Here is a 25,112-nt window from a genome sequence, read left to right as displayed (position 1 = left end):
TAGTGAAAGATGAAGCAAACACACCTGCAGAAAAAAGATGGTAATCCTTTTCATAGAATTGAATATCAAGCTTCAATTTCAATATATTAGTTTGCAATTCCAGTGCAACTAGTTCTTTTGTCTTTATTTTTGTTTTTTCTTCTACATCTGTTATTTTTTTAAACTGTTTTCTATCTGTAATTATAAGGAACTTGTTTGTGACAAAGACATGACTAGTTTTCATATCAAAATTGTGATAACTAACAAAAATGGAAGAGGTGTTCGCTAGTGTTCGAAAATTGAGTTCTTGTACTTGACAGCAATCAAGCAATTCATGCTGGGATTTGTTTTACCATTTGCTTTAGCTCTGTCCATATAACCTTAAACTAATGCCACCTAAACATGATTTATGAATGTAGTATTCAAATAGAAGCTCAGTTTAGTAAATTTAATTACCATCATCAAGTCTGTTTCCGACAAGAAATATTTAAAATAATATAATTATGACACATTTTGCCATCCCGTGCAAATGCACATACGGTGGAGCCGGCCCTGATTGTAGGCTTCTAATATTACAAGGAACTTCAATCGTAGGAGTTAAGACATGAGAACAATACAGAAATAGCCAACACAACATCTATCGTATACGTAATCCAATTCACGGAACAATAGCATTCAATAACATTTAAATATACCTGACAGCTTTTGTCAGTCATTTCGTTGACATATAACATCAATATGAATTCATATAATTCATTTCAATCAAATTAGGATTACATCAGTCTGTTACTTTCATAGCTAGTTGGTTAGAATATTTAACGTCAAGATACATGGCATTACACCTCACGTGTATATACTCATAAACTAAATTTGAATCCGTTCTATAAAGCATGCCTACGATGTAATATATCGTAGGCATGTAACATATTACGCCTATGATGTAATATTCTTACTCAAGAGCTTTTGATTTCAGATACATAACTTTTAGACAAATTGCCTGATTTTGATGGAGTTTGAATCCTTCAAAGACTTAAAAAATATAATTATTTCTACAGTTTTCAACTAAAAATCAGGCATAACAATTTCTACAAAGATAAACAACTCTGCTGTAATCTATAAACTGTATATTATGGTTCTAAAGCTGTTCTTCGATTTTACCCCCCCCCCCCCCAAAAAAAAAGTAAAGTAAAGAAAACTATCTTTCCGATGATATTGTAAAAGAGGAAAACATTAGAGCATTATTTTAAACAAACAAAATTGTGTTTCTAAAGAGAAAGCAAATGTGTCTCTGATTAGTCATTACTTCCAACTCGTTATTTTACGCATATTCAAAATTCCCTAAATTCGAAATAATTAGTTGCAAACTCAATACATAATTAGCTTCCTCATCAATAAATAGAAATATAAAGGAATAGTCATACTACGTCTAGAAAGTCAGTATCAGGTAGCAGGAATTAGGTTTCTAGGTTTTCGGCACCGGGAGCCATGTCACACGTATGAGGGGGACACGGTGGCTCACTGGTAGAGCGTTCACCTCCGATGCTTGGGGTCCCTGACTTGATCCCAGCTCGCGCCGTGTGGACTTTGTGGTGGACAAACACCGTGCTCGTGGGTTTTCTCTGGGTTCTCCTATTTCCTCCCGCTTTCTTCATTTCACTCATCTCTCATCATCACCGTCTCCTTTTAGCCTAACCGGCATAAGCGTGGGACGTAAAACAAAGATTTCATTTCATTTTACACGTATGAGGGATGACTCCCTCGGCGATCACACTGCCCGGGGAATTGGAGGGGAAGAATAAGTGGGAAAGGAAGGAAATGGCCTGGGACTATTATGGTAGGTACCATCCCACCATTTGCCTGGTGTGAATGAGAAAAGCCCAAGGAAAACCTCAATCGGAATGGCTGGACTGAAAAAGCTGTTACACCTTTTCGACTGAATGTCCCCATCAGGAATCTAACCCGTGATCCTGACCGATCGCACTCAATAAATAATTATTTACAATATAAATAAGTAATGTTAAAACAAAAAAAAAAAAAGTGTACAAATTAAGAATAACAACACCAAAATAAAACAAAATGTATACAACTGCAACGGATACGTAACGGTCCGTTACAGTATATAAGAGCGCTTATGCTTTTCTTTTTAGTCATGCACAAACAGAATTTTTTAACAGTGATTTTCTTGAAATCAGAATTATTACTTACTTGTTGCACGATTTGTTTTTTTAAGGAAAGTGTGTTTTTAAAAATATTTTTGTATTGTATTTCATTTAATCATCGATGGTTTTTGTTCTTTTTCATACTCCTCGCTTTCCTTCCATATTTCCCTATGTGGTGAAGGCAATTTCTTTGCAAGATATGTCCGATCCTATTGGCCTTCCTACGAAAAATGCTGGTTAAGAGCATCGTCTTCTCTCCTACCCGTTTTAAGTATCTTCGTTTTTTACTCTCGCTGTCCATTTTTATCTTTTCCATCTTCCTTCAAAGCCACATTTCGAAGCGCTCTAAATATTTCTTCTCTAACTTCCGTAATGTCCAAGTCTTTGAATCATACAATCCCATGGTCTATATATAGCACTTGACCAGCTTTTCCATTTGTCCAATGTTAAGCCTGCTAGTTAGGAGGACCTTTTTCTGTAGAATGCTTTTTTGGCTAAGGCAATTCTTGACCTGATCTCTTTAGTGCATTAAGTGTCTCTCATCAAAATACTTCTCAGATATTGAAAGTGATCAACCTCTTCAAACTCTCTTTGATCGTCTCCCTTAGAGTAAAGGGCGTAATCGTAGGACGTTAAACTAAAAGATTTTCAAACTCTTTGTTCTACTTTGATCCGTAAGGACGTGTTTCTACGAAATATTCACATGACACTTTATTATGTTGATTTCCATTCCATGTTGTTTCCCAGTGTCAACTATTCTCTCCATGACTTAGCCTTTGAAACAAATAATTGGTTGACCTTTCACAAAGTCAATACGATTCTTTTACTGAATTGTTGTAATCGAAAGACTTAGCACATTAGCTAAAGATGAGGATGAGATATAATTTTGTTTGCATAGTTTTGGGTCAGGCTCCAGTGTATTTTAGATCCTACGTTAAACGGTAGACACAAGAAAAATGAAAACTTCCATCGAAGGTAATAGTAATAGTAATAATTTCTGCTTCATATTTTTACTTTTTCCTCTGTAAAAGAACTCATGCCGGCTATCTTTCTCAATGAATAGGAGCATGTTATTAACATAATAGCTCTATTTTTTCAATTGTAATCTGCTTAATTCTAAGTCAAAGTTTCTTGAAGCATGATTTTTGGTTTAATGAAGCCTAATAAAATACCCATTAAACCGACTGACCTAGAAACTCACCATTATTTTAGAAAACAATCGCAAAACAACTAGAAAACAACAATGGGTAAATAATAATAAAGTATTAAAGTATCATTACCTAGCAATTATCAGGCTATAAGGCCTTCTGGGCCTCAGTTCACTGCAGAGAAGAAAAAATTCCTCATCAAAAGCATTCAAGTGAACTTGGTTGATGATTTAGGGCCAAATCTGTTATTAAGACAAAGGGGAGGGGGATGTGATGGAATCCGAGAAGATTGAAACCATACTTTCACCTCGATGGGATCGTCTTCCGGATCTAATTCTCATTCAGGTTTTCTCTTATCTCACTCTTCCTGAGAGGATTAAGGCAGCTAAAGTTTGCGCCTCATGGTCACAAACTCTCGCTTCTCCTTCTTTGTGGCGTCGTGTTAGTATCATATTCGATCGGGGATTCTTTACAACTCGCCCTGAGCCATTGGACGTGACTTTTACTCGAAACTTTGGACAGTTTATGAAGCGGCTTAGTCTCACCTCTACTCAACCTCCAATTCAAAATACACGAGGCTGTGCCCGAGCTATTGCAAACTATCTTTATCTCCTAAAAGACTTAGGTGTTCAATTGAGTGAAGTGAACGTCGCCGACTGGTTCTTTAGCAGCAAGTGGGTTGATCTCCCTAGCAGGAACAAAATAATTCTAGCTCTGGTGCAGTTTTTCAAGTAAGTATTTTACGTTCTTTGTTGAAGTGTTATTATTCAATTCATATTGATATTTATTATTATTATTATTATTATTTTCGTTTTAAGAATTCGGGTAAGAAATTAAAAATCGAAGAATCGAAATTAAATAATATGTAAAACGATATATGTATAAACACGTGTATAGTCTGATTTACCACTAAAAGACTCAAGGATGATCCTTTGACATCTTAAAACTTAGATAAATATTAATGTAAAATGCAGAAGTCGTAAGATATTATCAGAAAGAGTAGGATAATAAATTGTTTTTAATTAGTGTCGTTACTTCTAAGTTATACAGAAGTTTGAGTTGCGCATATTTATTCAACTTCCAAACCCGACCCATGAGCGTAGTATCGATCGTACTGAATGGTTTGAAGGTCAATATAGATACGAGCTAGCAGTACTGATTCACTATTGTGGTATGTGTACCATGGCCTCCGAAGTGAACAGGTTTTGGGAAGGATATATGGGACTTTACCACGCTAAGCTGTTTGCGTCTAAGATTCGAAACTAGTGCAAAGAAAATGAATGTATCATGGGATCAACTAATACCAAAAACATAATTAAGCGATAAAAACCAAGACGTTCCACCTATTGGTTCATCCATCAAGGAATGTTGAATGCAACTGTTCATTGTAGTGATTCCATGTGTGTCTCAGAAGTTACGTCGAATGTCCCTCCAAGGAAACCTCCTACACAACATGCAATAGCCACATTGCTACACACATCCCAGAGAACTGTAAAGTAATTCGACGCGACAAATTAAATCTCCAGAAGGTATTTAAGTGCTGGGGATATTACCTAAGTAAGGAAGGCTCATCGTTGAGAGAAAAAGACGAACTACAGATGCCACTACGAGTATCAACTATTAAATGACAAATGAAAGTTCGTCGCTACGCTGGTTGAAGTTTGGATTTGTCTATCCCATTATGATAAAATTCGTGCCATAACGTATATTTTGTCCGATCAAAAATCCCTCCAAAATTAATCCATCATTGTAAGTCAACTTTCTTGAGAGGATTTATGGTCGTCGTGGGATACTGCTATAATGGAAGATTTACTATTCATCAAGTGCCTAAAAACTGTAAAATAATTCTGCATACTATTAGTAATACATACCAACATTTGTACAGATCTGCTTCACTTGTTTGAAAATGCCATAAATCAAGTCCGTTTGCAACAAAAGAAGGTTTCTCATTCTACAAGCAGATTTCTTCAGCGAATGGAGACAATCACCGGCATCAAGCCTATTCCATTTGAGGACATACCGGTGATGTAATCAGATGCTAGCACTATGGGTTTCTGTAAGTTTGCTCTCCTCAAGAGAACATTTTCCTCTCGTCGTGTCACCACTCTCCGGGGCTGTAGAGAGTCTGTGAAAAATAATTTTGTGTATTTTGTAGAAGCTTTCTACAATGGAAGTTATAGTATAGGCCTGTTGTTAGGACACATTGAGGCCAACAAATTCCCAACCATGCAAATACCAAGAGAGACATTGTTTGAGATATCCTCTGATATCATCAAATTAACGGTGTTGCACACCCAACATAAAGGTATATTTTTTTCAAATGGCACTATGTCATGTTATTACATATTTCAAATCTATATGTAAAACGAAACTTAAAATGCCACACTTATTATGCAGTATTGCAAACTAAGAATGTTAGACCAAATTCACCGAAAAACAACCAAATTTTAGAGGGTTCTACATCTGTAATAACGCAAGTGAGATGAACGAGGTAATGTACATCCAAAGGACCGTAGTATCGGACACGGTCATCATATAGCGTGTTTCGAAGTTGCAAGGAAGTGAAAATTTGACTTCTTACAAAGGAATTTATTTCCAACAAATATTAAATAAGTATCACATCGAATTACGTACATGGTTTACAATGGGCATAAAAATCGTAATGCCATTTACAGAAATTTGATATCTCAAAACCATTCTGGAGATATGAAAAAAATGGTGAGATTTGATGCTATTTGCAAGAACATTTTAAAACAATTTTTTATTTACTTTGCGTTTACATCATTATTAACAATACTTTTTGGTAAATTACAACTAGTGCATGGAATTACATAATTATAGGCAGTGTTGCTACTTTTACTAGTGTTTAAATCTCCAGAACGGTTTAAGGTATCAAATCGTTGTAAATGGCACTATGATCTTCATATTTATTGAAAAACTATTTATGCAATTGGATGAGGTATTTACCTAAGCAGTTTTTTTTTTTCTTTTCAGAAAAGCTTTTTCAGTCGCTTGTAACTTAGTTTTATTTATTCGAAATCCATCATATCATAATCATAGTATTAGATACTAAAATATCATATGAAAATGCTACAATAGCAATTAATAGTGACTGAGCTCCAACCTATAACTTTAGCTTTCAAGCCTTTGATTTACGGTTATTTATGATTTTACATTTATAACAAAGACAAATATTTTTAAAAAGATGTACTTTAAATAAATTACTTAAAGAGATCTTTTTTTTTTTTAAACAAAGTTTATCCTTTTAAATTATTGTTCAAAGCCTTTGCATTTTAATAAGTCTTCTCCGAAATAAATGCATGTGAATTGTGCTGCCAACTTCCGAGTTCTTTTAAACTATATGTTGTGGACGTTTATATGTTTGTGGTCAATCCTTTCGACAATGAGATCGCGGAAATTACACGCTCTAGAAAGATGACGCTTTCACTGATCGATTGCAAATTTCACGTAGATTGTCCAGTTCTAATTGAATATTTAAAAAAACATGGCCACTATTTCTTTATTACATTTTTACGGGTACATTGGAAGTGTTGAAATAAAAAAAAAAACTAAAGCATCACATCCTACGCATTATACATTCCAACAACACATTGTTGTATATAGGGGTTGTATATGTCTCAGGCGTTTGTTTCATGACCAAATAATAATGAAAAAGGAAGGATAACCATTTCTCCAGTCTAAGATGAACCTTTATTTTTGGAGTGTTTTGCCCAATGAACACCATATATAACTGACATTATAATTAATTGTGTATGTAATGTATTTGCTTATTACATACTGCATGCAAGAAGAAAGAAAACACTGGTCATGCATGAATTAGAAACTCCAACCGGAAGTAGGCTCAAATCTTGCAAACGGTGCGAGATATTGAGAAAAAATAATCGATAAAATCTCTCCTTTATGGTACTCCTTGCCGAATTTATTAAGGCGTCTTTCACTTGTATCTATAAAGGGACATGCACATATGTTGTGAGGAATGACAAGGAGATTCATGCTCATATGTGACTGATGCGCTGTGTAGAGAGCGCAGGTTCAGCTAGTTAGATACCGTACTAAATTACTGTGGCTGAGCATTATCCCATCCGTCATAGTTGTGTCAGCTGTAGAGGTCACAAAAAATGTGAATGTTTGTGATACTGTAGCTTCTTTAGTTTGCAATACTGAATAACAAATGTGATATGTTTTCGTTTAACATGTAGATTTGAAATATGTAACAAAGTGATGTAGTGCCATTTAAAAAAAAATGTAACTTTATGTTGGATTGGCAGTATTGTTAACCTGGTAGTATCACAGAATGTTAAAGAATGTCCCCCTGTGGATGTTTGATTGGTACAAAATTTAAGCTTTTCTTGTTTATTAGTTTAAAACTTACAAGGACATATCAAAATAAATGGCTCATCCTGTATATATATTGAAACTTGTACACTAGTATTCTACTCTTTACTTGCACACGTAAAGAATAATCCACTGTGGCTGAACCTCAAATGTTATTTTCGTGAATATCAATAAGCAGCTGTATATTTGGTGCTTACTGACAATAATTTACTTTGAGTTAGTTATCCATTCGTATCAATTTAAGAGAAGAGGCGGAGATTTTAAATATCTAAGAACATATTGTTTGTGACTGATCAGACTATATACGGTGAACAAGGGGTTGTTTATTTAATTTCAAATTCCATCTCGGATTCTGGGTATGCAGCTGTGTGTAATAATACTTCATGTAACATAACAGCGTCATCGCTCACCAGAGCTCGGGAAAAGATACGTGAGATGTGATTTCGTGCGTTGTGTGATCCGTATCGAGTTGTGAAATGGATGATCGAAAGGATAGCGAATCTCTGATAAATTTTGCCTTAAACTTGAAAAAGCTGCTGCGGAGACTAAGAAATGTTGCAAATAACGTTGAATGATGCACGACTTTTCAATGGTTTCCACATTTTCTGTGGTGAATAATACCCGTCTTGGTCGTCGTCAGTTGGAATGTGAAGCAAATCGCTCAGGACAGTGCACTTGTGAGATCTAATCATCAACTGTGCCCATGAAAATACCAAGGAGTTAAACATTTTCAACAGTTCATGTCGTCAAATCTTACACGATGATCTGGGATGTGACGTGTATCGGCGAAATTTGTGCCTATGATTCTCAGTCAGTAGGACGCAATATAGGAAACTGAGGAAACGGCCGAGAATGATCCGACATTTCTAGCTAGTAACATCACAAAGGCTGAATCGTAGGTTTATGGGTATGATCCCAAAATCAAGATAATGTCGTCCTAAGGAAAGTCACCTGGACAACAACGTTGAAATCGGTGTGTAGGTGCAGCAGGACAGTACTCAGTCCAGGAATTAAATGAACATTCCTTGTATATATGCAATAAGAATGAACACACATCTCTCTATGAAATGCTTTGTACTTTTATTCGTACATAATTCAGATTTACCTCTTTTAGTCTTTATTTTGATCCTTCGTATTAAAATCTATATATACATATCGAAACTTTAAAAAAATAGTGCTCAGAATTGCAAAACAAAAGAATATCGAAGCAGAAGTAGAAAAGAAATTAGTTTAAAAAAAAGGAGAGAAAACACTTTCTCTAAAAGCTTCATCACACAGGAAAGAGAAGAAACATTAAAGAATAGAAATAGCAATGAAATTTTCAGTTGAGCGTCTTATTGAAGTGTACTTCCTATCTCTGTCTGATGAAGCGTTCAGCGAGAAACCTTATACTCATCTCTCCAAAATTCAATACACAATGTACTTGAAATTTGCCCTTCCCCTAATACTGACATTAAAATTTGGATGATGTAATAATTCAATACATTTCGATATAAAATGTAAAGTAATTTACTGTATATCTGAAACTTCAATAAACGAAACTACGCTACGCAACACGTGTGTATGTACTGTATATATAGTCTTTCTCGGACAATCAGCCAGGTGAAAGCCACGTCGTCCAACGTTTCAAGAACTGATAACATTGTTCTTGTCTTCAGGGTAAAGTATGAGAGACCAAAACAGGAGCCTTTATTATACAAGTGCTGGCAGGAAGGGGGCGGAGTTTGATTGGTCAAGGCAACGTCCAATCTTGAAAAATACTCCTGTATATTCGTAACTCATGTGCCAAGCTACATTGCAATGTCTTGAAAGGGGAAAAAATATTTCCCAATCTCAGCATATTGGTTGTTGGTTGAGCAGAATTGTCAGATTCGTCTTCACTTTCTCCCTTGGACATATACATTTCCGCATTACCATCATCAGACAACTTCCTTACTGCTAGCATCATCTCTGTCTATCCCCTGACTCATCACCAACACTTTGGCTATCCGACTCAGAATCCTTTTTCCATTCTCTTCAAGTTCGTATGGAATTCTTCCAGATTCTCAAGAATGTTGGATTGGGAAAGAAACACCATAATTACTTTCGAAAGGATATTATCGCACTATGGAACCAAGGTACTGCACACCAATCCTTCTTATAAAATAAACGCGCCGAGTCCTCAAAATGTTCCAATAAAATAAAATAATTTAAAAAGTCGCGCTGTGGGAAAAGCTAATGCTCGTGTGAAACCAAACCTCAAAATACTCTTACATTTTTTTTTCTTAATTACCAAAACACGCAGCACGATAACTTGCATGCAATAATTTGCAAACTTCGATACAAACGCACTGTAAAATCTCTTTGTTTCAACCACGCCTGAACTGCGAAAATAACATTTTCTGATCTCTAGAGGTGAATAGGAAGTTGAAGAAAGCTAATAATAAGGGTAATTTTCTAATCTATGTTTATGCGCTATGAATCTAATACCTATAGGCCTTTGTCACAAACATACTTTTATCCCTTATATGGAAAGAAACGAAACGAATTTTTTTCACTTACGAAACACGTGCGTCTGTCCGAGAGCAATTTAAACGTGACGTCAGGTTCCTGCATGCGCGTCACAGCTAAAAATAATTTGCTTTGCTTCCTTGAATCTTTTGAAATGTAAAGAAATACCATGTTTACTCGCGTAATAGTCGCACTTTTTGTACCAATTTTTTAATGCGAAACTCCAATTGCGACTATTACGCGAGGAAAGCTGCCATTCAATTATAGCTATGATCAAAATAATTTCTAATTTTGATACATACAGCATTGTGTCAACACAAAAAGTAAAATATAGACTACATACGGTAAAATATTAAAATTTGTAAAAATATAAACTCGTAACCCACCGATTCGCAGGAGACAAAAATGTCTTCTTGGTATTGGCACAAAAGAACGATAACACATTAATAACAACTATGTAACACCACGAAGAAGAAACACACACACACAAGAAGTGTCAGAGCTGTCCATACATGCGAAAGGCACTATTCACTCTCATCCGAAGTTTCTGTCATTTGCGTCTGACGAATCTGGGTAACTGTTCCACAGAGCATCATCTTCACTTCTGTCCAAAGCGTTCGATATGATGGTCTTTTTGAAGCTTTTTGACACAGATATAACAGATCTTATCGAAGACGAACTTTGTACTATCCAGTCGCATAAAAGTTTTGTTCGAACTCGCGCAAGATAAGCAATTTCGAAGAAAGTTGCATTCACAAAGATAAAAATCCCGTAGACTGCAACTTTTATGCGGAGATTTATTTTTTATTTATTTATTTATTTATTTTATTTTTATTTTTTATTTATTTATTTATTTTTTTTTTTTTTTTTTGAGGGGGGTGAATGTTCTTACTTCAAACTTAAGGTGCGCCTATCATGCGAGAGCGACTATTACGCGAGTAAACACGGTAAATAAAAAGTTTTAGTTGAGGAGTGACTTTCCAGAGCATCCTAATAGAGGTCAAATGAGCATGACATAACGTGTATGTGGAACTCCGTCAAAGAGTTAACATACTTCGTTTTGAATCTTCTACTGCTATTGCTTAGCTTAACCCACCTATCCGGAATTCGCATTGGAGATTTTTGTAATTAAATATGCCATACCAAACTATTTCATCTTCGAGTTAATATTTTTATAAATGTGGCCTTTTAATTAGTCATGAGAGCGAAAGTGTAGTTATAATATTTCCAAATTTATTGAAATAAAATGATACTCAAATGGCCTATCCGGTTGCAATGTTGTGAACAGACTTTGGGGGAGATGGCTGAAATTCAGTTTAAATGTAGAAGAGACAATGTAGATTCTATATTGGAAAAGCAAATTGTCCTAAAATAGATGGAACATAGTCAAAGAGCACGAAACATTAATATTAATGTCAGTAGAAAATCATTGAGAAATAAAGAATTCCTCCACTTATCTCAAAAACTAAGAGAGAAATGGCTAAAATTCAGCTTAAATATAAAAGAGACTATGTAAATTCTATATTCCAAAAGGAAATTGTCCTAAAATAGATGGAACATAGTTAAGAAAGCGGGAAACATTAATGTCAATAGAAAGTCGGTGAAAAACAATTAATTCCTCCACTTATTTCAAAAATGAAAAGAGGGAGATGACTGAAATTCAGCTTAAATGTAAAAGAGACTATGTAGATTTTATATTCGAAAAGCAAATTGTCCTAAAATGGATGGAACATAATAGAAAAAAGCACGAAACATTAATGTCAATGGAAAAGCAATGAAAAACAAGTAATTCCTCCACTTATCTCAAAAGCCTAAAGAGGGAGATGGCTGAAAATCAACTTAGATATAGAACAGACTATGTAGATTCTGCATTCAAAAAATAAATTGTCCTAAAATGGATGGAACATAGTCAAAAATATCACGAAACATGAACATTAGTCAATGGAAAATCAATGACAAAAATGAAATCGTCCACATATCTCAAAAACTAAATAAGGAGATACTTAATTGAAAGCTTATTGCAAAGACATAATGAAGAGCTTAAAAAGAGATGTATACACATAAGGTAAATGTGGATAGAATATTGTCCGGAGTCAAGTTGTTTGAGTAAAATCAATAATAATGATAAAGTATATGCATCTTCGAATAACCTAGGCGCTCCACGCGGATGTTACGTGCTTGAAATATCTCACATCTTGATTTGGTATCTCCAGACTCGATTTAGCACCCAACGTGACTTTTGATCTGGTCACGTGACACCATCTGATGCTTATGGCAAGCCGGATAGGCCCTTTATTAAAGAGACAAAGGTATCCATTACAGAAGGTTAAGTTTCTATTAATAATGTTTAATTTAATCCAAACCAGTAAATAATTGATAGAAATTTAGTTAGTCTCGCTTAATAAAGTGGAAGTTAAATACATTATGAGATAACGTATATACTGAGGAAATTGAAATATTCGTTCCAGTTCACAGAAGAACCTGCAGAAAGTAAGCCTACAAAATGCTCATCTAGGAGTTGGCGAAGGCTTACGGCTTCTCAACGCACTTACCAACAACAGCGGACATTGTTTGGAGACCCTGAACTTGAGAAACAGCTTTAAAGAATGGCAAGCACCACATCAACATCCTCGCTACCTTGATTTTCTCTCCCGTCTGACAGCGATACGTGAGCTGCATTTGAACTACCCTGCGTTGTCAGATTCTGTTCTTGGTATCTTGGCAATCGCAGCACGTGGTAGCTTGACGGCGTTATACTTGTTAGTGCGCGGCAGTGAAAATCGACATCATGAAGTGTCCGATGCATCTTGGAAGAGTTTAATAGTAGCGTGTCCAGCATTACGTGTTCATTTAACAGTGGGTGAGTAAATACACATATTTATGGCTTTTAAAGTAATCATAAAGGTAAATAGCAAACCAATTCTGGTAATTTTAGCTTTCTTAAATGTTTATTATCGATATTTTCATTACAGAACATAGCTTTTAGCTTTCTAATTTTTTTCTTTCTTCTTCCTGGACCTCACGGTAAACAGGGTGTCTATTTAAAATCTAAAATGAAATCTCGTGACTTTTCCTTTACCAAACCATACTATTTCGTAACATTCAAAAACTAATAACAATATCTACATTTTTAGCACTTATCTTTATCTTATTTCTATTTTCAAAAGCTGTTCCCTGGAGTGATAAGAATCTGGTGTTTTCTCACAGTTGAATAAACTGGTTTGATGCTTAAGTGGTTTCGGTGATGCGATGCGATGCGATTTGCATCGCCACTGCTGAATGACGCCAGCTGAAGGACAATCTCAAGAGAGAATTCGGGTGCGAATTAGGCTGAATTTTCAGCATGTGATACCATAGAAGCCTGCTTTGCTTGCGATTTGGTAGCGTCTTAAAGCCGACCATAGACATTTTTGACGGTGAATTTTGACGTTTTACAAAACAAAATTTCCAGTCCAGTCTACAGATTTTTAAAAAATCATAACAACAACAACAACAAAGACTAAATTTCTTGACTTTCATGCAGCCCCTTAACCAGAGGGGGCCAGGTCCCCTCTAAACTTTTCGTTGCCCCTCCAGACCTCAATACAAAATGCACAATGCACAATTTAGATATTTGTAAGATAATTTTTAATGACTCCCCCCCCCAAAAAAAAAAAAAACCTCTGTGGCTGGTTTCGGGCCTGCTTTCGTGACCGTTTCCTGATTTCGTGATCGATAGACAACCTGTAGTATTATATTTTTAGTGCTTTTCCTTCTCACTTCTTCCAATTGTTTTTTATAATTATTATTTTTTTAAAATTTCTTTTACTTCTGGATTGATTTGTCCATTCTGTCCCTATGTCAGTTATACGGGACGGCAATAATTAAATTAAGCTATTAAAAAAAAATCATATATTTTCTTAAAAGAACTTCTATTTCTGTATGTTAGCCTTATGTACACTTAAAAGAGTTTATATTGTTTCAATTTACATATTCGCGTAAAGACTTGTAAAGTTAAGTTTGCTTCTTCAGGACTGATTCTTTCCTGTATTCCTAAATATTCTTAAACTGACAGAGAAAATTTTCAAATGATTATAGAATTGTCTGAAAGTTGCTAAACACAATACAACATATACAATTTTTGGTTCTTGCAGCTAATATTTCTCATTATGAAGATCTTATTTACTTTCTGCTACCAAGCATCCCAGTTCGGAGTTTCCGCTTTTATAGTGGATCTGTGTGGGATCAAAGTCACAGCAGAAACTTCCGTCAAACAGTGCAACTTCTTGTTGATTACTACTCTCAAACATTAGGTAAGTTTATTCAGTATATTTTGTTATACTCATAAAGAGTATTTTGATAACACTCACAAGGAGACTTACGGAAGTGTCACTCACCGATCTGAATGAAACTTTGCACACTTGTAGAACATCGAAAAATAATCGACACGTATTTTTTGTTACGGCGATGGTGAAGATTTAAGGATAGAAACTATCGTTTGAACGCTAGCGGTGGTGTCCAAGCATAGACAGAAAGCAATCATTTAATATAGAAGAAAACATACTACCAGGGGATTTTAGGACAGCTGATTCAGAATCTGACGTAAAAATTACAAAATTCAAAATGGCGGATCCAATATGTCTTCTGGTTTGAAAATCTCTGCAGTTAGCCAAGAACAATTATAGTTGGCAGGGGTTACTACGAGAAGATTGCAGACCGATTTGAAACCCCTTTCTATTTATTTGAAACCTCTTTATTTTAACGGACTGCTTGATTAAAGTGAGTCTCTGCACCTCCCCTATTCGGGGTGCTTAGGTATAGGGAATCCCTCGCCTCTTACTATCTCATAACTTCATATACTCTCAATTGTTATAATTACGAATTTATTGAGAAAACGCTTCACAGTAATGACATTTCATACAAAAAAAAAAAAAAAAAAAGTTATGCATAAACATTGTTTACACCAAGCTCACCTTATTACAGCAATAACTGTGACAAATCGCAAAATGCACCACAATTTTCTTCCAAACAACTGTTTTCGTATCATGCATATCTAATAAGATTTTCAAGTCTGGGAGAAGAAAACTGATTATGAATCAGTGATTTGGATCTAAATTATATTATTACGGAGATGTAAATTTATGTTATAGTTGTAGAGAACATCGGTAAAATGTATCAAGAAGTTTTTCCACGGCCTAAAGACGAACACATCAAGAGGCTGAATCCTACCAGTTGTTAGTGCCGAATAATTTCTATTTTGAGGGATTCTTTTGTTCGTAAAATAGGATGAAAAGTTGATGAATTGTGACCACTCCACGCAGTGGCGTAGGGAAGGGGGGCCCAGAGGCCCCCCCAAAGAGGTCCGACAATATACTTCGGTACTTTGACGTTTGTAATTTTTTATATATTTTTATGTTTATATATTTCTTTGTTTGTAATGTTTCTATATGTACCTATAACAACACTTGGGTCCCCCCCCAAACACACATCCTGGCTACGCTACTGACTCCACGAATCTAATAACAAAATAGACATTGGGAAAAAACCTCTTGAAACCGTGATCTCACAAGACCTGATGTTAACTTTCCCGAATTTGATGCTTTCACAAGGACATTTTCAGATTTAAAGAGGTTGTTTCGGACTATAGAGTCAAATGTTCCATTCTTTTCCTACAAAATAATTAACAACGGTGATAACAGCAACATTTTCAGAAATTAATGGCTGTATGGTGTAGCTATGAGTCATAGGTTTATTGACTGTGCCACACTTCCTACTGTTTATATCCCTGTAAACGCTGGGACACACTTTAATCAAGCATCGCATTAAAATGAGTACAGAAAGGGGTTTCAAATTGGTCTGCAACCTCCTAGCAGTAATCTCTGCCAACTATAATTGTTCCTGGCTAATTGCAGAAAATTTCAAACCAGAAGACATTTTGTAATTGTAATCACTATTTTGTATCCGTCATTTTGATTTTTGTAATTTTGACGTCAGATTCTGAATCAGCTGCCCCCCCCCTGCAGTATGTTTTCTTCTAAATTAAATGATTGTTTTCGGTCTATGCTTAGAGATCACTCCTAACATTCAAAGGGTGGTTTCCACCCTTAAATCTTCATCATTGCCGAAAAATAAAAAAAACGTGTCGATTATTTTTTGATGTTCTACAAGTGTGCAAAGTTTCATTCAAATCGGTGAGTGACACTTCCGTAAATCTCCTTGTCAGTAGGTGTACTTACATAAAAAGAAACAACTGTCTGAATTTACAACTCACAAAGGATACTGCCTATCAAATGGCATACAAAAGGGACTAGAAAGGTTTCGCAATGCAACTGTGTTTTTAACAATTTTCCAAAAGAATTTCCAGTATACATTATATACTTCCAGCATACGTTATATACTATGCTTCCCCAGTTTCAAAACCCAATTATTTTGACAAAAACAAGATATAAAACAGCAATATATGAACATGAAGGAGATCTCACAATTTTCTCCCTACAGTAAAGATATGAAGATGTCAACATTAAAATAATAATTGTATGTCATGAAATTTGGTGACTTCCACAGTGTACTGGAGTCAAATTAATATTATTTTACGATAACTTAAATCTCAAGTTCTAAGTCCTTTTTCTTTTCTTTGATTTCACTGCGATTATCTAAAAAAATGGAAATGAAATCTTTCAGTTTAACGTCAGAAGATTATGGTCTTTAGACTAAGAAAGACGGATGATTAAGACAAGTGAATGATGATGGAAGAATTGGTGGAATGAGAATGTGGAAGGAAACGGAAATACGCCGAGAAAACCCACGGACACGATGTTGTCCACCACAAATTTACTTAACCGGAAACAAACCTGGGACCCCAAGCACCAGAGGTAAGCGCTCTACCACTGAGCCACTGTGCTCACTTTTAAACAAAGAAATCTAGTGTTTGCTATGTATTTTTGGAGAAAGGTGTTAGCAGGGGTGTTCCCATGGCACACTCTCTAACATTTCGTATTGGGACTGAAAAAGTATACAAAAATTTGGCTCAAAGGATAAATTAAAGAGAGAGAAAATGAAATTTTATTTGAACTCATGTACTATAAATATTGTTCACAAATTATTGCAACATCTTTAATGTCAGAATAATTTTAAAATGAAAATAAACAATACTCTTTTAAGAACTTACGAGACCTATCATTAATATATCATTACAAGTATACAACTATTGATAGAAAATGATAAAATATGTACCTATAAATGTATAACAATTAACAAATATTGCATTATAACCACACAGTAGAAAGTAGACTTGATCTATAGAAGTATCAAGAGTCCGATGAAATTAGTCTGGCTATCCACTGAATATTGACTCAATACATATGCTAGTGTGCAACTTTATCAGCAGTTTTCGTAAATTCATAAGCACTTCCGAAATAAATCTTTTGGCAATTAAAATATATTATAATGAAAACACAAATGCTAAAATATTCCATTTCATTCCGCATTCCATTCACTTAATTCAGGACAGGAACCTCCCGATAAAATCGTAATTAGTGGGAACGAAAATGGAAAAAGGTTGGAATTATACGTGCATTGAAAATAAATTTACGATTAGATCGTTGATCCAACTGCATTTTGTGGATGATTTACCAATATGATATTCCACTGCCCAAACAGAAACAAAGATAATGAGCACAATTACAGAAAATGTTTGTTACATATCATTACTGGAAAAAACAGATACATTGTTTGAAGTTGACAATTAAAAAACAAGCACTGAATCACATCTGAAATAATCGTAGAATTTTCATTTAAATTCTTCATAAAATCTCATACTTCGAAATTCCCTGACTCTTAACAGAATTCCCTGAGTTTTCCAGATTTTCCAGGTTTGTCGCCATCCTGCATATGTGCCCGTATCACTTACCAATATACTTGCCAATTACTACTGTATGTAGTACCACCACGCTAGCATCCTTTTTTTGTTCAGTTGGTACGATTCAAATATCCGTATACGTCTAATGAAAAAAACACCCTCGGTAATGCAACCAATACCGTTCACGTATATGACGTTACAAATTCCGTACATCTTCCATCAGCTAGGAAAAAGTGTGTTATTGAACAGGGTTGTGTAAAAGTGCACGATGGAGAACACATAATGGTGAGTGAATTTCTTTTACGAAACTGGAACATTCCGCATATCTAATCACGAAAAACATCAACAGTACATTTAGACCATAAATGGTGAATGAATTTGCCACATACCATTGGTGTGAAATTTCGTGCTGGTAACACATTGAAAAATGAGCTCCGCGACGACCGACGAACAGCATAGTTAGTAAAATAATTTATCCGTTGCTTAAACGAATAGTATATATGTGGTTTAATTCCAAATTCGGAATGAAACTCGACGTTAGTGAGTAAGTTAAAGTTTGCATTGAGCGCATCATATAATAAATAAAGGAATACATACACTAACCAATCTGCACGTAGGTTGTTTCTTGGAACAATGATTTCATCCACTTTGAAGTGACCTTCAACAGGTTCTTCTCAGATACCAGCCACAGTTCAAAATATTCCTGATGAGTATATATATATTTATATATACTGAATAATTTAAGTTGTGTACTGATTCATTCGCATATGAGCAATATTTCCTTATTTTTCTACTTTTGTGCTGCAGAGGAGGTTCATCTTCGCCTGAAGAACAACAGGGAGCAAATGGACGATTTGCTGTTGAAACTGCTTCACCAGTGTAGCCATCTCACGATACTTATTTATGAAGGGGTTTTGAGAGATTTTGAAACCGTGCGAGAAATCTGCCATCTTCAAATGGAACGTAAAATCAGTAAGTAAACGGCGTATTGTCTACTCAACAACAGTTATGTTTGCATTTACGTTTAATGCAGAAAATCCTTTTAGAATTCTTCAATTAAATTTATTAAATATACAGCGTGTCCATAAAAATACTATCACATTTTAAAGTGGTATTACGTCACTTTAAATAAAATTGTCACATTTGAAATTGTGCATCTCAACAATTGACAACAATGTCAATAATAGATGGAATCAAGCAAAGAAAAAAAAATTAAATTCACTCATGTTTATTTTGTGATTAGTCAATATATAGAGCAGCTGAACATCCCTAAATCCACCGTATCTAAGATCTTGCGTACGTGACTGAAGTTTCACCTCTACAAACTGCAATTAGTGCATAAGTTGAAACCTGATGACACTGTAAAAGAATTAGATTTCTGTGAATATCGTCTTGATGTCTGCATTGTCACTCGCTTGGGTCGACATTCAATATCTAGGAGGTATAGTAAAATACATTTGAGTTTTTCTTTCAAATCTGACCAATTTTATTTACATATGGTTATTCAAAGCGACATAATACCCCTTTAAAGTATGATAATATTTTTATGGACACGCTATTTTATTAAATTTATTGCTTTTACAATTAGATATTGAAATAAAAAATATTGAATTCTATCATGGTATTTGGAAGTACAGATAGTATGAAAATACCTAGGTAATGGGAAAACCCGAGTAAAATGTTGGTTAATGCGACGTTGAGCTACCGTTAGCCTACAGAACAGCTGTGATTCGTTGTGTAATATAGGAATATAAGTCATGAGTGGTTGCCTCAAGAATATTGGTACCATTCATTGCTAATACAGTACGGCACAGTCACGCCAGCGAAGATGAAATATATATATATATATTGGCTTCTGAATTTGAGTTCCAGAAGTCTAATAATGTTGAGGTCTGGGATCAGGCGAGAGTTCAGTCCTGATATCCATGAAATCTTACCTCAACAGCTCCACTAGTGTGAATTGTCGTCTTGGAAAACTGCGTCATTGGCCGGAAGAAATATTTGGACAATCGGATGCACTTGGTCATCTAAAAGGTTCACATGATCACTGCCAGTGATGCATCCTGTGAGAGTAATCACAGGACCCACGGAAAACCATCATCAGTCATCATCAGCCATAGCATCACAGAACTGCCGTCATGTTTGACGGTAGGAAGAAGATAGTTCAGAGCAGAAACTTCTTTCGTCGTTCATCACATATAAACACGGCCTGATTGAAAATAAGATTGAAGAGGACTCATTGGATCATCACACATTTCCGTTCATCGGCGGTTCATTTTGCTTGTTCTCCGCACCATTTTCTTCGCCCTGCTTCCGTCTAAAAGGGTCAATTAGTACTGTGTTTACTAAGTTTACTATTCGATCCTAACATCATTGTATTTTTACTTTAGAAAAGCACTTGTTTACATCCACATGCTTTTCTTCAACTCATGTTTATTGGTACGAGAATCATTATTATAACCAACCTCTTATGAAAGAGAGAAGATTATATAACAAAACTGTTATAAAAGATTCATATAATAAGACCTTAAATATCCTTCTAGAATAATGATGGCCTGTTATGATAAATCTGTAGATAGTAGTACAATTAGTATCTACCTGCCACTTAAATTATTAATCTTTATATTTGTAAATAACTTGATACGGCACGTCAAAATGACGCCTAGATTTCTCAATAAAACAAAAGAAGTTGGGTTTTATAAGTGTTATTACAAAAGAGCTGATTATAAGACAATGAAATTATAAATGTGGGAGATCGAGGAAATAATAAACAAATAATGAATTTAACTAATTAACAATCTGCTCGTTGACCTGAAGGGTCGCTGCTAGATTGGCAGTTCCTTTAGCTAAAGGCTAGTCTCAGACCTTAATAAAGTAAATAATCATGCCAATGCAAGGCTTATGTGTGTGTGGGGATTTTAATAGAGTTCTTAGCTTTCCTTTTCCTCAAGTATGAGCCTTAGAGGACATAAGATAGTATTTTACTTACTTACATGAGTTGAAAGACCAGCAGACCATAGGCTTGGAGAACTGGGCAGGCATTTTCACTAATGTTACATTAACGATGAACTAACTGACTGGTTTGACTTGATAGTCGATGTCCTGGGGTCAAATCCTTGAGAAACCGTCTCACTTCTTCGCTTGGACGCAGTCGTGCTATCTCTGAAGTTTAGGTCAGGACTAGGCTCTGGATTCGTAGCTGCTTGTGGTCGTCTCTGGGACCTCACTCCTCGCGGGCTGGAATGACAGTTCGAAGTCCTTCTTGGGAGTCGCCTCGGAGTTTGACTTCGTCTGGGTGTGTGAAGGCCTGGCCAACTGCGCTGCATGGATTCTTCGCACGTCAGTTACAACATCAATGCAGAGGAGAGGCATCGTGGTCCAACAGTACTTCACTGTGGTGAGTGAACTGCACGCATGATACACACTTGACGTATGGAACTGATTGAACAGTATGGACAGTATGGACATGTAAACTTTGTAAACTCTAGTTCCTTTTTCCATATTTACTAGGTTCTGTTTACAGTGCCTAGTAGAAGAGAAAGTTCTCGGTTAGTGGGACATCCGTGAATTCTGTTTCCAATTTAGACTTGTTTATTCCACGAATAACTCTGTCTATTCTAAAATAACCTTTTCTTGCGAAGTAATACTTTTTTGATATTAAAAAACATTTTTCATAAAAAGTATAATTCTGCCCATTCTGGCCTCATGTCTGCTACATTATTATGTAGTGGTCACATGTCTGACAAACGGAACATGGAATCATTTACAATCCTTCAATGTAATTTCCTGCTGTTGCATGAACATGTTTCCACACATCTGGCAAACATTGGGTGCCAGAGATAGCCCCATTTTGCGCAGACACCGTTCTATGGCCAAAACGATGCTCGGAATGTGTCTAAAGCATTTCCCTCTCTGCGGTTCCTTCATCTTGGGAAACAAATAGTAGTCACAGGGACCTTTGTCGAACAGATAAGGTAGATGCTTTAAAACAATTCCCAACCCCGAAGTTCATTAGTTTTGTTGTATCACGTCTTGCGTTATCGAAGAGAATGATGGATCCCGATTGCAGATGATGTGGTCTTTTGCGCCTAACAACAGGGCGCAAATGGCCACAAAAGTAACTGACGTATTAGTCTGCGTTCCCTTATGAAAGAATGTGCAGATATAACTCTTTGGTAGTCATATGAACAATAATCACCTTCAAATTCATCGGTGCTTATCTGACATTTTCTGGACGTGGTAAAGCCGGATGACGTCACTCATTTGGCGGTCGCTTATATTCCGGTTCATACGATCTGAACATCATCTCGTAAAGTGCAATAATTCGAAAGAAAGCAGTTATGTTCCAATTGCCAACGTTCATGAAGAATGCTTGCACATTTCTATTCGTGCTGTTTCTGAACGTCAGTTAGGATATGTTGTACCCATTTTCCCGAGATCCTGAGTTCGCATTTAATACACAAAGAATGATGAAATGTTTCTTCATTTGCTAATTCAATACATGCCCATCGGCGATCATTCTCCAGCAGTGTATCCAGGTGTTGTGCATATATTGCCATGCGAAGATGCCCGCCATGTTCCTTCGCGGCTCATTCACTATCACTGTCAAATGCCTTGGCCATCTAGCAACGGTAAGGTACGGCAAAGCTAGATCCTTACATGCCTCGCGTAAGCCCTTGTAAATTTGATGTGCATTCTTTCCACATGGAATCTGAAATTTAATGAATATTCGCTGTTGTTGAAGCCTGAACATTGTTCAGGATGGTATTATGCATATGTCACTTTCATGCCTTCCAACTACTACACCACAGCTCTTCGTTACTATACTTAGTAACATTATGAACAAGACTCGATCATTTTTTTCCATACAAATGACAAGCGTATTCCAACAGTATTGCTACTTTAAAAAAAAAAAAAAAAAAAAAAAAAAAAAAACCGTAATTAATTGTAATTTTCATTATTATTCAAGTTGTATCAATGTTTCCTTTCATTTAGTTTTAAGTTAAGTAAGTAGCGACCTATTGGGTTACTAACAGCCTCTAAGAATTGGGTAGATTGCAATACTGACTTCTGTGCTTAAGTTGGTTTTGGCTTATGTCCTTGTGTGGTATACCACAATATATTCTGTATTCGACAAATATTCTGGGAATATCCTATGTACTTAGATAATTCCACTGCAAATGGAACGTAAATATTCGCGGACTTTTCTGTATTTGGATTATATCCCGACTATAACACGAATTAATCGAATATTCAGAGAATACTACAATGCTATCTAGAGCAATATTAACATTGATTTCGCATTTCCTTGTTGAGCAATCACTCCAGTATCTTTAAAGAGTTCAGAAAGAAGACACCTTAATATCTTGCTTTGTTTAGCACGTTAAAAAATTAACAAGTGCTGTGAGAATCTTATTCAGCTCGCTCAGTATCCAATATGGCAGACAGTGGAAAACTGACGAGGGCAGCCTTGCATGTTGAAACTCGACGAAGATGATCGTAGTGGACGTCAGAGCTCGACTTAAGCATGTAATAAGCTGCGTCGTCGTGATGTCGCCGATAAAAAGTCGCGTTTCCACTGGAGCAGATCTCGTGTCCTGGGCCGCAGCTCAAAGTATTCCAAGACCTTCAATCGTCACTATCTCAACTAAAGATAATCCTAACGTGTGGTGCATCTGATAGTGAGCCTGTTGAGTCTATATCGATTCATATGATACAACGCGTCTGCAAATTACAAAACCCAGCGACTAGCGCGTATCGCCAGCCAACGCATCCGCGCAGTCAAGGACGAACCGCAGCGGCACAACCACAAACCACAGCTGCAGACGATGTTAAACAACTGTGAAACGATAACTCGAGAAAACCACCCACGGCAATGAAACGTCAGTTTGGTTACAAGATTCCTCTTTTCTCTATAATTTCACTTCCATTTTAGTATTGGTATCGGTAATGGACCAAACTTTTTCCAGAAGATCGGTTTTGGAACCACAACATATTTTTCGGAAAATCGGTTTAGTACTGGGTCCGAAACAGTTATCAGAAAATCTCGTGTGGTTTCTTACCCGATCTTTTTTTTTTTTTTTTTTTGCGGGGGGGGGGGGATCAGTGTCGGTTCAGGAACCAAAACTATATATAATCCATTTACACCTATCAGATTCCTTACATTAACAACCCTGGCCCTACATGTATGAACAGATGTATTCAAAGGTGCAGACAGTCGTGTTATTTTCGCTGTGACCTTTCGATACAGATAAGATACACTGTGCTTCTAATCTTGTAACGAGCATTGTGTTTGCATTCAGATTCCTTTGGATTGGTACTGCGTGTTATTTGTAACTAAGAGCAAGAAAACAGTGATATCTGCTTCGAAATGAAATTCTTTAGTTTAATGTAATGCCCCACACTTGTGTCCTTTAGGGTAAACGAGACGGATGAGTCTGCTACGAATCGCAAGTTAACATACATAGAAGCAATATTTCATTCCGTGCTCTTTCATTGTAGTTATTGATTGATTGTTTCCTCCTAATATGATTGAAACATACGATAGAATTAATTATTTGTTGTATTATTTATTGTGAAATATCTTGAAATTGTGAAATTTTATATATTTCCACTACATTGTTTTTTTTTTTTTCTTTTCTCCTAGATTTTCATACGGTTAAAATTAAACCACGCACTCTCACAGAATATAATAAGATAAAAGCTGACTCTATCTGCGAAGACTTCAAAGAGAAAATGTCAGAAAATCACATTAATTTTAGCCTTGAGTCTCCTGAAGTTTCTACTATTTGCTAATATTTTACATAGAGGTTAACTTCTGCTTAGTAGACGAAAGCAAAACAAAATTTAGCATCTATTTGTATTTGTAATCAAATGTTAGAACATCACACACATTTAATATTCAGCAGAGCGCAGTGGAAATGTGATGAAATGTAGCTGATGAATTTATTTAACTTTCAGGTAGGATCTGGACATTAGAACAGAATTGTAGTTTAAAATAAACAATATTGGTTTATACGAATTTCATTTCTTACATATAAAAATTAGGAAAGCAATAATAATCACTAAGAGAAGTTAAACAAAAATTTTAGGAATGATCCAAAAAATGAATGCATTCAAGAGCTCCTCCGTGGCTAAGCGGTT

The 25,112-nt window shown here is 35.7% G+C and overlaps 1 protein-coding gene across 1 annotated transcript; it reads left to right on the top strand.

Annotated features, from left to right (window-relative positions):
* The first annotated feature begins 3,413 nt into the window (after positions 1–3,413).
* LOC145663062 (F-box only protein 39-like) lies at positions 3,414–25,000 on the top strand. Its single transcript, XM_081729224.1, has 5 exons — positions 3,414–4,017; positions 12,601–12,992; positions 14,266–14,424; positions 18,777–18,941; positions 24,616–25,000. Exons 1-5 carry the CDS (start codon positions 3,560–3,562, stop codon positions 24,762–24,764), a joined length of 1,323 nt encoding a protein of 440 aa, XP_081585350.1. The 5' UTR covers positions 3,414–3,559; the 3' UTR covers positions 24,765–25,000.
* Positions 25,001–25,112: the final 112 nt, after the last annotated feature.

Source organism: Thermobia domestica, chromosome 10 (assembly GCF_964235325.1).
Source record: "Thermobia domestica chromosome 10, izTheDome1.hap1.1, whole genome shotgun sequence".
Taxonomy (NCBI): domain Eukaryota; kingdom Metazoa; phylum Arthropoda; class Insecta; order Zygentoma; family Lepismatidae; genus Thermobia; species Thermobia domestica.
The sequence above is the reverse complement of the archived record's forward strand: the minus strand, read 5'-3'. Positions and strand labels throughout refer to the sequence as shown.